Source organism: Pteropus vampyrus, unplaced genomic scaffold, assembly GCF_000151845.1.
Source record: "Pteropus vampyrus isolate Shadow unplaced genomic scaffold, Pvam_2.0 Scaffold20, whole genome shotgun sequence".
NCBI lineage: Eukaryota > Metazoa > Chordata > Mammalia > Chiroptera > Pteropodidae > Pteropus > Pteropus vampyrus.
In genome coordinates this window covers 6,836,904-6,850,200 of record NW_011888801.1, presented here as the reverse complement: position 1 = coordinate 6,850,200, position 13,297 = coordinate 6,836,904, and the positions used below count along the sequence as shown (strand labels likewise).

The following is a 13,297-nucleotide window of genomic DNA, read 5'->3' as shown; positions in this document are numbered from 1 at the left end:
TTTTTTTTTTTTTCAACTTTTAACAGCCTGATCTCACTTTCCAGGGAGATAAAATAAAGAGCTTTACTTCCTTCCCCCAGGTTCAATTTTACCAGAAAGGGAATGTGGCGTTTCCAAGGAAAAAGTGATTCCAAGGTTTGAGACAAAAAGATTTATCAGCGGGCTCCTGATGCCACAGCCAGACCCTGAGAACTGACAGTGTGCGTTAGAGTCAGGGTGAGCGGGGCTCCATGTGAAAACCACAGACATCTGTGGACCGTGGAGGTGATCACTGCCACCTCCAATCCCTCAAGAACCCATGGAAGAAATTCCCCCGAGGAGGGATGCCCTCAGTTAATCACACCTGATGGCATTTCTTCCAAAGAATATCCTGAGTTGGCAAGAGGAGTTCAGGCTAGTGACCAACCGTTTTGGAGTTAGATTCATAGAACTGAAAGAGTCACAGCTAAAAAGTTTCCAAAGTTCATCTAAGCAACTCTTCCATTTTCCAGAGACCGATGCCCACGGAAATGAACAGCCAAGGTCACCCAGAGATCAGCGGCAGAGTGGCGACTCACCCCCAGCCTTCTACTTCCGTGTGCTTTTCCGGAACAACGTGTTGCCTCAATCATGACCTTTCCCAACCTCGTTGGGGGCCAACTACCCTGAAAGCAGAATCGTATTTCAATGTATTTGACAATGCATTTTGCTGAGTCTCGTACTTTTTTGTACAACTTTTGATGAAATGAGGACACTCAACGGGGCCACCCTGTCCAGGGCTGGGACTTGCTTCCTAATTTGTGAGACTCGGCTAATGAGAGTCTGATAAGACAGCCAGGCTGATCTCACGATGCATGGGTTTTGAAAGGGCAGAATAAAACGCTAAACACAACAAAGCTGGGAGAGCTTCGAGTTCTCATACAAAACAATTCTCTGTTAAAGGCAAGTGACTATTACAGACTCTGGCTGCGGTGCAGAAAGCAAGGGATAGACCTATGGGTCGGGGCGGGCACACCTCCAGAAACGGATGCCAGAGAATGGTGCTCAGCTCCACCTGAAACCTTACACTTGAGCAAAATTGGCCGCCAGAGGGAAGCTCATTTTGCCCATCAAAAACTGGGAGAAAAGACATTCAGACGTGAAAGCGGAGGGGATAGTTCCTCCAAGTTGGAGAAAAATTCCCACAACCATACAGAGACCAAAATGAAAAGAAACTTTTCTCAACCACCCCTACCACTAAATGCTGACAACTCTTCCTATAGAGACTTCATGGAGAAGAACCAGGAAGTAAAGGAAAAGCATACTTTGTGCCTAGGAGTGACTTTTTCTGCCAAAGACCCAAGAGACAAGTGCTCCCAAAAGTGCTTGTGCAGCTCACCCTCTCCCCATCTCTCTCTCTCTCCCCTCCCTTCTTTCTCCCCTCCCCCCACTCACTTCTACCTCTCTCTCACACACCCTCAGTGGTCATAAACAAGTGAGACCTCTCTCTCTGTCCCACAGTACATGTCACCGTCATTCTGATCCAATAAGAGGGCTAGACCCTCTCTAAACAAAGAGAAATCTTGACACCACTGGGAAGATGGGGTTACAGATGGGGGAACTGAGGGTGCGGTCAGGGGACTGCATGCCTTTGGCTCAGTGGAAAGATTCATGTCTCAAGGGCTTCCACTGGCGCTGTGAGACCGCTGCTTGCTGCCTGCTGCCTGCTGCCTGCTGCCTGAAATTCAAGAGCCTGGAGATGGCAGAACAAAGGGATATGGCTGTGGCTCAGGCGGCGGGGGAGGCGACAGGCCAGCCTGCCAGCAAGCAGGCTTTTCTGCAGCTGAGTGCTCGAGTGAGGAACAGGGAACACTGGGCCGAGCACTGAGGTACAAAGGAAAGTGGGGGCCTGCAAGGCTGACAACAACCCAGGCACACGCCTGGCCCCCACCCAAGGGCGCAGCTGGGCCGGAATTGCTCAGGCAGAACCCACTCCCAGAGGCAGTGGGCAGGTGGCTCACAAGAAAGACACAGGGCACTCCCGCTCCTTGTCCAGCTGCTCAGAACTCTTACCCAGGGGGTTCCGGACACAGCTTGGGGACTTGAGCGGGGGAGATCTTGACAGAGGTACTCGCAAAGGGCAGGGCCCCTCCCCGGGCGATGGGGGGAGGCACTGAGAGAGGTCAAGGCCCAGGCTGGATAGCTCACCCAGCCTCAGAAAACACATGAGGGACTTGGGAGTGGCTAAGACCTGTCCACCAAATGACTCTGATTAAGCATAATGGGTTCCTGCTGCCAGCAACAATAGCAACACTGGCCACCCGCTCTCCACCTCCCCTCCCCCCAAAAAGATCCACAATGGGAGGCAGCAGGAAACCAGGGCAGAGCCCATGAATAGCTCCACTGTCAGTCCTCAGGCCCCACCTCCTCAGCCCCACAGGTCAGTCCTAGCTGCCACCCAGCCACAATAGAAACCTCTGTGCTGTGAAGGCCCCAAGCCCCACACAACAGAGCTGTGAGCATGGGAAGCTCTGGACTTCTCACAGGGCACCATGTAACAGCAGCAATGGTGGGAGAGACAAGGCAGCGACACAGGCCTCGAACCCAGTAGGTCAGGGTCATGTTGGCCACCTTTCCGTTTAGAGTGGCTCTCTGCCCATCACCCCTGAAATCTCCCTGCTTCTTGCCCTGCTCTGCCCAGATGTGGGGCAGCCACAGCCACACAGGGAAAGATTATGGTTATCCCAGAGGCACACAGTGGCCACAAGGATGGGAAAACAGCCAGAGAGCCCCTAGGACTCCCCAGAGAATGCCAGCAGAGGGCTCCAACATTACGCCTTCTCTCACACACGGGCCTCCCTCGCCCAACCCATCTACCTATCTCAGGAAGAAAAACTCATCTGCCCTCACCCGCTGCTTCTGCTCTGAAAGGAAGCTGCCTGCTCAAAACAAAAAACCCATCCATTTATTTACACCAGGTGCCTTCTTCACAGGCTTTTAAAATCACAAGGTGGCTGTCAGGCCCAAAGCAGCCTGAAGCAGCATGAAGTTGGGGCTGCAGAGAAGGCAGGAGATGGGGGAATCCCAGAGCGGACAGGAGACCTGACCGTCACATCAAGCCCTGAAACTGAGGGAGAATCTGCTCTACTAAAATCTGATTCCCAACTCCACCTTGTTTCTCGGCCATGACTCCCCTCATACCCTGCTCAAGTCCTGCAAACTCCCGCAGCCGCTCAAACTTGTGTAATGAGAAGCTTCCCCTCATCTCATACCGTATCACACTCTGGCTGCTTCTTCACTCTCTTATATGACACTTTTGGGTAGAAAGGTTTCATGGCCCACAGGGCACAGCCAAGGGCTGCAAACAACAGGTGCCACGGAGACTGGCTGACCTGAGTTGAAACAAAGACAGACTACAGTGGGAACCAGCACACCAGCACCCTACTGTAGTCCCCCCAGCTCTAGGCTCCAACTGCAGAAATACAAGATCGCACCAAAAGAAAACTCAAAAAACTTTCATTCTCCTTCTTGTAATCAAAACTGTGTACTTCTTTTCCTGTTAGCACCTAATGCCTGGACTCCTGGTCTAGCCATTTCTATGGAGATATGAGCATATACAAAGCATTCCCAGAGCCTGGCCTGCACAAACAAAATACTGGAAGCAACCTCGATGTCCATCAGTGGGGGCTGATAAAGTGAATCATGCTTTACCATTCAGAGGACTAAGATGCCGCTGTTCAAAAGAATGGCCTAAAATGTATGTGCTGAAATGGAGCAAACCCAAGATAAACTTTAGAGTAAAAATCAGAAGGGAAGAGCAGCGTAATTAGCATACCAGCACAGGAATAAACAAGTGTGGAGTATAGAGATGCTTGACTAGGCTCCCAACATGGGGTAATGGAGGCCCCAGGCGAGCAGAACTGAAGAGATTGGGGATGGAAATGTCAATTTTCACTGTATACTTTTATGTGTTTTGCATCATATATACATTTTGTTAAATAAAAAAGGTAAATTGACATTTAAAACCCCTAAAGTTTGTGGCTGGAGGCACCAAAACGTTTACATGTAGCTCTCTGCAGGCGGTTTCTGGTACCTCTCTAGAATGAGGAGCGGTTGTGGGAGGAGGGGAAAGGAGCGCCGGCCTCCAGAATAAAGACTTAGCTAGCTCCCCGCTCACCACTCCGCCCCAAGTCCCAAAATAGAAAGTTTTCCTACAAAGATCAAGAGCAGGTCCTGACAAAGGCAGAAAGGAAACCTGAAGTTATTCCACGTCGAGGACCATCTGACCTTGGGGGTATTACAGCCTCACCATGTAGCCTGGTCGACTCCATGGTGAGGCTGTAATACCCCCAAGTTCAGGCAGAGGAGGGAGGGTTCTGAACCACAGGCACCCCAGGCCTCAGCAGGGACCCTCCTCAGGACCCTCCCTAGTCATGAGAGAGGCTCAAGGTCCTAGTGTTATAAACCCACCCCAATTTTAGCAGCTAAAGAAATCTATTTCAACAGATTTCTAGGCCTGGCCCAATTCCAAGGACAGGCTAAAAACAGTTTCTCAAAAATTCCAGCTCAAAACCCCAATCCCTTAACCACTAAACTCCATGTACCTTTCAGGAAATGGAAACTGCAATATACAGTTGTGAGATGGATTTGTATATTTATTCCTTACTAAAAGGATACATGTACGTTTTTGAAAAGCTTCCTTTAATTGACACATCAATAAATACTCTGCACTAGAAAAGCACTGATGTATTTCCTCCAAGTGATTTTCCCTCTAAGGAACAATAAAATAACCATCACCAATCACTCCTGCTTCTCAGGGGCATGACACATGTCTATGAGAACCAGGACTGGTCAGACCACTTGGGCTAGACCATTTGGGGAAAAAGGAGTGGTTCATGAATGGAGCTCTTTCTACCTAGTGGAACTTCCCTGCCTCACCTCCAGGTCACAACAGCAGGCACGAAGAACTCCTAATGACCTCAAGCTCACAGATGGCCAAGGCCACAAAGAAAGAAGACTCCAAAGAAGGAAGGTGTACGTTTGGCTCTCTTATCTCACAAGATGCGTTCTTAAGAAGCTGCAAAATTAAGAAGCACAAATGAGATTTCGCAACAAGTAGAATTTTTTCACGCTGGCACCTGGAGCCCTCATACCTCAGCTGCTGGGAACAAGTTCCTGTGTCCTCATAAGCCAGGTCCACTCCAGCACAAAGCCCTCAGCAGCTGTTGCCTAGAATTCTACAACCCTCATCAGACCAAGACCAGTCCTTTTCTGACTGTCTTCCTGCAAGAGTGGGCAGGAAGGCACTGATCCTCGACACACCAAATCCTGTGATACCTCAGGTGGCGCCTGCCCCACAAGCTCATCTATCTGTCTTCCCACAGAGAGAACTTCAGGACTGGCCCAACCCACCCCTATATCTGGGTACGTACCACTCCCTCCTCCTTGCTCTCTCGGGAACGTATACCCCACCACTACCACCAACTTATTTGTTGACATGTCCCCGCGAAACTTATCCGTGTTTATACCATTACTGTATTTCACAGGAAGCAGCTAGGACAACAGCAGACAATGACTGTGATGGGCAGGATGGCCACCCAGAGCTGGCTTCTGTCACTTCTGTCACCCTTGCAGAAGTGGAAGCCAGTGAAATCTTCAGGAAAGGGGGAAGGCTCCCACCCACAGCCAAGAGGCTTTCTTCACATGCCCTTCTTTCTCACAACGGCAGGTAACCTGGTTCCTAAAAAGCTGGCTGTTGAGACAGCAGCAGGAGACACACCACACAGGGCCACCTGTGCAAGTCTGGCCAAGGAGAAAGCAGGGGCAGAGAGGGAACCAGGAGGAGCCTCAGGCATGCAGGCAGAGGAAATCGGTTGGCTGGTGCAGGGATTGGAAGTCCTCGGACAAGGGAAGGAAGGGGAGGGGGGATCCGGGCAGAAGGCTCCTATAGTGCACAGTCTAGGCAGGGGAAGGAGATCCCCCACAGCACCTCCCTGGGCCCAGCTCAAATAAGACAATGAGTTCCCAGGTGTGGGAGAGGGAGAGATCCATAAAGTTGTCAGACTGGTTCACCCAGAATATGGAAAGCAGGAAATACGAGGTACAGAGACCAAGGAAAGAGGATCAAGCAAGGAGGGTTTTCCAGAGTCAAGTGGCTATGCTCTGGCACCCAACAGATCTGGCAAAGGGAGCCAGCACTGGTGGGCCACAGGGAACCAAGACTCCAGGTCCACACTAATTCCTGGGTGCAGAGGGGCAGTCCAACCAGCAAAGTGAGGGAGCCAAGGAACAAAGAGCCAGAAAATGCTGAAAAGAAAAGGATTAAAATTTCCAGAAACAAGGGAGTGATGCCCACAAGGAGGGACACCACTCAAGTGTGAGTAGTGATGAGCTCGGGCCAGTGCAAGCAACATGGGCAAGACTGAGACAAGCTGAAGCTAGCCTCCAAATACTGACAGTCTCTCCTTGACCAAACTTTAGTCGGGCTCCCCTGAGCCCTCTGCTCTGCTAGGCCTGACCTTGGGCCTCCATCTGTCCTTGTGGAGTCCAGTTCTTAGCGAGAATCCTGCTAAGTCTGTTTAGCCAGGATCCCCCATCCTCCATTTCGTTCACCCTCCTTATCTGACCAAATTCCTCATCCTCCTAAAGCAATCTCCCCTAGGTAATATCTGGTCACCCTAGCCTGCCTATTAGGTTAAATAGGCAAGAATCCTGTTGGGTCAGTTAGCAAAGAATTATACTCTCTGAAATTTCAATCCAACAAGCCACCCCGCCATGCTCCTTAGCTATAAATTTCCACTTTTCCATGTTGTATTTGGGGTTGAGCACCATCTCTCTCCTCGACTGCAGAACCGCACTGTAGTAGTCCTTATTAACTACCACAAAAGTCCTGAATAAAGTCTGCCTTGCCATTTTAACAAGTATCAGAATAACTATTTTTCTTTAATAATACAGAGCTCCAAGTCTTCCTGGACCCCTCACCCAGAGTGTGAGAACTACTTGGTCTGGGGCAGGGCCGGGCTGGGGCTGGGCTGGGGCTGGCCTCCCCTACCACGTCCCAGGAACAGACCCTGTCTACCTGGCTAAGGGGTGAAGGGCTGAAACCAGACAACCAGTCCACAGGCTAGCCAGACATTAGGGAGGTGACCTGGAGAGGAAACGGTCTCTTCACAGCAATGTTCATTCATTTAGTGGGCAACCAGAGAGCCTCTCCTTGGAGTAGCTGGGAGACAGAAGGAGGAGGGTCCTGGGCACAGCTCAGTGGGTGCTCCAGGTTGGGGATCAAAATACTTCTGCTAATTAAAGTCATACCATGGCCTAAACTGCAGCAGTGGGTGTGTGGGGCCCAGGTGTCCCTCCCTTAAAGGCCTAAATCTAAAGCTAAGTGGCCTCATTCCTTATTTCCACCTGCTACTTTCCAATTAAGCCCAGGTTTCCTGAAGTACCATGTCTCCTGGGATATGCTGCTGCCCTCAGCTCTCCTAGGCTTACCACTCAGACCCCAGGCAGTAGATAAAAGAGATTCAGGGCACAGTCTTTAATTCCAGTTGAGGAATTCTGTGAGGACCCCTTTCTTGAGTGGTAGGACTAGGAATTCTTAAAATCCCTTTTTTTTTTTTCCAGATGTTCTCTGGGCCCTGCAGAGTAGGTTAGCACAGGCCCAGAAGCTGGTACACATGGTCAGGGCTTACCCAGAAATGAGGTTCACCAAACCTTTCCTCAAGCCCACCCCTGCCTCACTCTTTGTCCTGGCCCACCCCTCTCCAAACCTCACCCAAGCAAGAAAGGCCAACCTCAACTCTCCCAAATTCCAGGGACACACAGAGTCTGAGGCAGCAGCACCAGGAGCTCACCTCTTATCCAGCATCCCTGAGGCCACTTTAGAGCCAGTTGTCATGGCTCTCAGCCACACAGCACAGGCTGAGAGAGCCCAAGAAGGGAGGAGCAGGTCCCTCCAGCTATCTAGCTTATGGACACCAAAGCTCTTCCTTGGCTGCTCAGAGAGGGAGGCAGAAAAGTGAAGAGTTTTAACTCCAGCCCACCCAGGCCCACTTAAGTTCAGATTACCAGGCCTACTGCCTCTAAGAGAAAAATCATAGCACCACCCAACCTTGCCCAGCCCCAACCCCACCAAGCCCAAGAGTAAAGGAAGTGAGGTTCCCAGAATCAGCTGCTAGTGAGCACTTTTCTGAGAGCAGTCAGCCTGACAGCAGCAGTCACTATGACAGCAGCAGTCACTAACCAGAGTGTCAGGTCTAACTCAGGGGCCTCTGATTCTGCTTCTCAAACCTGAAGTGTGTACTTCTGCTTCACAGTAACCCCAATGAGAGGCAGGAAAGGCAGAGTCTTCTCACTGAGAAAACTAAGTCCAGCAGGAAAAATAAAAATCAAAGACTTGTCTAGGTCACTCAGCTAGAAAGCAGACACAATTCGAAAGCTGGCTTCATCGCTGACTCCTCTACGAGCTGGACGGTGTTAATCTTCACATGTAATTGGCCAAGGCACTGAACACTTCTCACCAGCCAGGCCCTGTTCTATTCCAATACAGCAACCTGCCCTATCTGAACCAAAAAAAAAAAAAAAAAAAATCCTGTAAAAGGAGAAAATGGGTGTGGAGACATTATGAATACCCAACACGGATTCATCGGAGAAGATACTGGTATAATAGAAGCCAAGACAAATCGGCAATGCTGGTATTAACTTAGACCAAAGATACTCAAAGCACTGGCTACACAGTCCCCTGGGGACCCTGATGACCAGCCGAGAGTGGAACCACTACTGTAGACCACCATCGCCTCTCCCTCTATTCTAGATGGCAAAACAGAAGAGGGAGCGAACTATGACTAAGGATAGTGAGTTAACCACAATGCAGAAGAACCTGAGGTCTCACCACCTCCACCAGTGTTTCCTGGCCCTGCTGGATATCCCCAGAAACCAAGCAGGTGACAAAGCACAAAAGCAAGGTCCATAGTGTGGCCAGTTCTTTAACATCCTGCAAGGGTGGTAAAAGTAGAAAATGCAATTACAAAGGGGTTCCACCCCCTTCTACAGGCCCAGCCCCATGCTCAAGCCTGTTCTCCATGTGATTCCATCCTTTAGGAACCTCACCACCTCTCCTTCCCACAACCCTATGCCCAGAGTCCCAGAAGTGGAAGGGGAAGGGCAAGGCCTACAGGGGTGCCTCTACCTGCTCCTGCTCCTAGGAAAAGTGGCTGTCCCAACTGGCCACATACAGATAGCCCATGGGGAAGTCCAAGGGCTAATGTGCCAAGGCAGTGAGGAGAGGCGGAGCCTGCTTCCCTTCCCATGGGTATTAATATTCCTCTTTAAAGCCACCAGGAAACAGGGATTATCATCCCAGTTCACAGCCACAAGCACCAGGCTAGGAGCTGAACATGAGTCCCTAGCCTGGGACTCACCATTAGTCCTTGGGCCCACAAATGAATGAATGAATAAATGAATGAGTAAAAGAAGGCCCAAGGAACTCAAATAAATTGCCCAGGGTCACAGAGGTAAACTGCCTCTGCACGCCACCTCTTATTACCCTAACATGCATTCTTGTTCACCATACCTCTGCCTTTCAAATGTGGCACTTCAATGTATCTTTAACCTAAATAACATTTCTTTGGTTAATTTGTGACCAATGTTCATGGTGACACAGAAACACATAACACCTGAAACCTTGGGAAGAAGTCACAGAAGAAGGCAGGGTAGCAGGCAGGTGGCAGGCACTCATGCTGTTCTGATATTTGGGGATTGCAGGGCTGGATCACTGCAGTTCAGGGCTCTGCCCCCTGTCCCCAGCTGCAGGCAATGACTCACTCCCCAATCTTCTGTACACGGCAATACAGGTCTACCCCTTCCCTGGCCTTAGGGAGACAAAAGCTCCATCACCAATCAGGAGGGGTTCAGGGGCACCTGCTATGTGCCCAGACAGATGAGATCCTTTCAGAAGCAGGGGATATAAGGGCACCTGTACTGAAGGACTTACTAGTTCCACTGTGGGCCAGGCTTATTCAGTACATTGATCAACTTTAATCACTTCTGAGAAAAAGGCATTATCTAGATTAGAAATGAGGAAACCCGGCTCACATTGAGATTTGCTTTAGGCAAGTTAATGTGACCTCTCTAGGCCACAGTTGCCTCATCTGTAAAATGGGATGTTCACATTATTTACCATACTCTATCGTTTCAAGGATTAAATGAGCAAATACAAGTAAAGTTTCTGGGATAGTGTGCTTGGTGTAAGTCTCAACAAATAGTAAGTCTCAACAAACTATCATTATATGCGAAACCTTCCCCAAATTGCTGTAAACTTATCCATAACCTCCAGGAGATTTTAAATTTAGCAAAGTTTTCCCAAGAATGACACAAAGGTACTTTGTAGGCACTGCCAAACTGAATTCTTTCTTTTCTAGTTGAAGTTAAACAAGTAAAAAGTCAAATCTCTGAGCACCCAGTGGCCTAGAGGCCTCAAGAAATGTTTCCAGAACCTGGAGCTTCCAGAACTCCCTGCTCCCCAGCCTCCATGGGAACTTCTTTACTACCATGACCTGCAGGGCAGCCCCCGCCCCATACACACACACTGAGCATGAGCTTTGTCCTCCCACTCCCAACCACAGGAAGTGAGGCACCCTCACCTGTTCTGAGATTAACACTTGCCCAGCGGGTAAAGGAGGAACTTCCCTGGGCAGCCAACCCTTCTGTGGCCCCCTATTCTTCATGCCCTTTCTTCCAAGAGGCTGCCACAAACCTTCGGAAGCGCCAGTGGGCTTGAACTCCTATTTACCGGAATGCTGCTGTGAAGCTGAGCTCAAGCTCAGATCAATAAACACTATGAGCATCTACTACATATCCAGCCTGGGCTCTAAAACCACAGAGCTTACAGACAGCTAAGGAGTTGTGAGCCTGGACTAGTGCATGCTGTTGCACCTGACACCCTGGCACCCCAGACTCTCAACCATGCTTTGTTAAATGAATTGAAGATCACATTTGGTGGCCAAGCAGTGGAATTCAAAGATGTAAGGATGGAGAAATTAATTTCTCCAACTGAAGGTGGGGTGCAACAAAGGATGAGGCAATGAGAGGGAAAATCGCTCTGGTAGCCTGGGCTTCCAAGGCCTACCTCCCAGACATTATGGATCCTACGGATTGGAGAAAGCTTGGAGACAGCTGAGAGAGGAGCTAGAAGGGGATATCGGGCCATGATATAAGGAGTATGGGCTTCATTCTGGGGGTCCAGAGCCCAGGAGGATCCCAGAAGAAAGGATCTCTTACCTGGTCCTTCCAAGGGGCTGGATGACTACAGAGGGGATGTAGGGGTGCTGGGGCTGCTCTGATGGCCTAGGCCCCAGGTTTTCCTTCACAAATAGGAAAGGGTGGCCCAAGCCAAACACTGGTAAGGCATTAAGTTCCCCTACTTTGAGGTCATGGGATAGGGGGAAGACTACTATTAAGGATTTGGCAGGCAGCGCTACCCACTCCTATCAGCCCAAGGGTGACCCCCATCTCAGAAGGAAGGAAGACCCTAGAGAACTGAGCGCAGGAGAGAGCACGCACCTGTAGAGGCTCTGATGCAATGCCCTGCATTCACGGCCCCGGATGACTTGATGCCAGCAGACCCCAGCGCCCAGGGACAGGCGACAGCCAACAGCCAGACCAGTACCAGGGCCCACAACTCTCCCCAAACTCGCCCTCGCCCCCAGCACGGACCGCTTCTACATAGAGACCAACTTCACTTCCCCAGATACGTGTCCCAAAGGCCCCACAGCCGAAGTCCCTACACACACACACACACACACACACACACACACACACCCACCCCACCCCCCTCTACCCACCAGCACCACCACCTCTCCCCAGCAGGAGCAGCAGCCCAGGAGAAGTCAACTCCGTAGCCACAGACCCAACTCGACCGAAGCTCCAGTTAGGTCAGGAGTCGGACTATGCTCCCAAGCACAATCCCCAACAATCAACGCAGGGAAGCTAGGTCACTGTCTACTCAAACTCGGGCTGCCCAAACCCTTGCAAGGCAAAGTGGGACTCACGGCAGGGGTGGGGGCCTTGGAGCACATCCACGACGGAGCGGGTGAGGGGAGGGGACTGCCCTCCCAGGTCCGCGCCACCCACCACCTCTGGCCGGAGCTCAGTGCGGCCAAGGGTCCATGACGGAGCCAAAAGGAGTACCCATCCCAGGGCTCGCCGCTGGGGACACGCGGCAGAGCCCCGCGCCGCGGCGGTCCAGCCCCGCCCTCCGCTAGAACTCTCACCCCTGCCGGGCTCCGGCGCGCACCCGTCTGGGGACGCGGAACAGGCGAGGGCTACAGAGTCCCAAGTGCCAGCCGGGTGGTCTGCTGCGGCTCTCGCTCCGAGTTACGCTCAGCCGGGTCCCGGCCGAGGCCTCCAGTCCCTCGCGGGTGATCTGGGCGAACAAAGCCAACGCCGCCCGCAGGGTCGCCCAGGGGCAGGGACGAGGGAGCCTGAGGGGACGAGCACCGACCTGGGGAGCAGTCCTCGTCCCCAGAGGGCGCTCTGGGGGGAGGGGGGGTGTCGGCCTCAGACAATGAGAGGGGCAGGGCCCAACGCTCCAGTAGGGGCTGGGCGCGCTACTCACCAGGGCGCGGCGGCGAAGGCGGCGGCGGCGGCGGCGGCAGAGGCGCGGCCCTGCTCAGCCGAGGAAGTTAGAGCAAGTTCGGCAACGCCGGGCAGGAGGGGGCGACTCCGGCCGTCCGAGTGGTGGGCGGCGGCGGCAGAGGCGCGGGGACGCGCGCTGTCTCTTTAAGGGAGCTCGGTCTGGGGTGGCGCTTTCCTCCGCGAAGGCTCCTTTGATATTAATAGTGTTGGTGTCTTGAAACTGACGTAATGCGCGGAGACTGAGGTCCTGACAAGCGATAACATTTCTGATAAAGACCCGATCTCACTGCAATCTCAAGCGTCCTCTTTTTTGGTGCTGCTCGTTTCTCCAGACCCCACGTCCTCTCGATCGCTCTCTCGCCTTCCTATTTTTTTTTTTTTTAACAAAAAACAACACCCCCCCCTCCCCTCTCCCACCCGGCACCGGGCACATCCTTGCTCTATTTCCTTTCTCTTTCTCTCTCTCTCTCTCTTTTTTTTATAAAAGGGGGGAGGGAAGGAAAAGGGGGGGAGGCAGGAAAGACCTTTTTCTCTCCCCCCCACCCCCCCCCAATAATCCAAGATCAACTCTGCAAACAACAGAAGACGGTTCATGGCTCTGGCCGCCGCGCCACCATCTTTCGGGCTGCCGAGGGTTTTCTTGACGATTAATCAACAGGTAAGGAGGGGAGGCCCCGGCGGGCCGCGGGGCCGAGGACCGTGGGGG

General features: G+C 51.8%; 1 protein-coding gene and 1 long non-coding RNA gene across 2 annotated transcripts in view; both read right to left on the bottom strand.

Annotated features, from left to right (window-relative positions):
- TSPAN14 (tetraspanin 14) overlaps nucleotides 1-3,744 on the bottom strand; it is a 46,948-nt gene extending 43,204 nt beyond the window's left edge. Inside the window, exons 1-2 of the mRNA XM_023527993.1 lie at nucleotides 3,231-3,744; nucleotides 558-644 (exon numbers count right to left, since the gene is read on the bottom strand). Of these exons, the coding sequence (XP_023383761.1) occupies nucleotides 558-644; nucleotides 3,231-3,293 (150 nt within the window). The 5' untranslated portion in view covers nucleotides 3,294-3,744. The remainder of the gene's footprint in view (nucleotides 1-557; nucleotides 645-3,230) is intronic.
- An 899-nt stretch (nucleotides 3,745-4,643) lies between these two features.
- Nucleotides 4,644-12,451, bottom strand: LOC111736521. Its single transcript, XR_002779204.1, has 3 exons — nucleotides 12,228-12,451; nucleotides 7,801-7,806; nucleotides 4,644-4,653 (listed from the first exon to the last, which is right to left on the bottom strand). It is a non-coding gene; the product is annotated as an uncharacterized LOC111736521 (long non-coding RNA).
- Nucleotides 12,452-13,297: the final 846 nt, after the last annotated feature.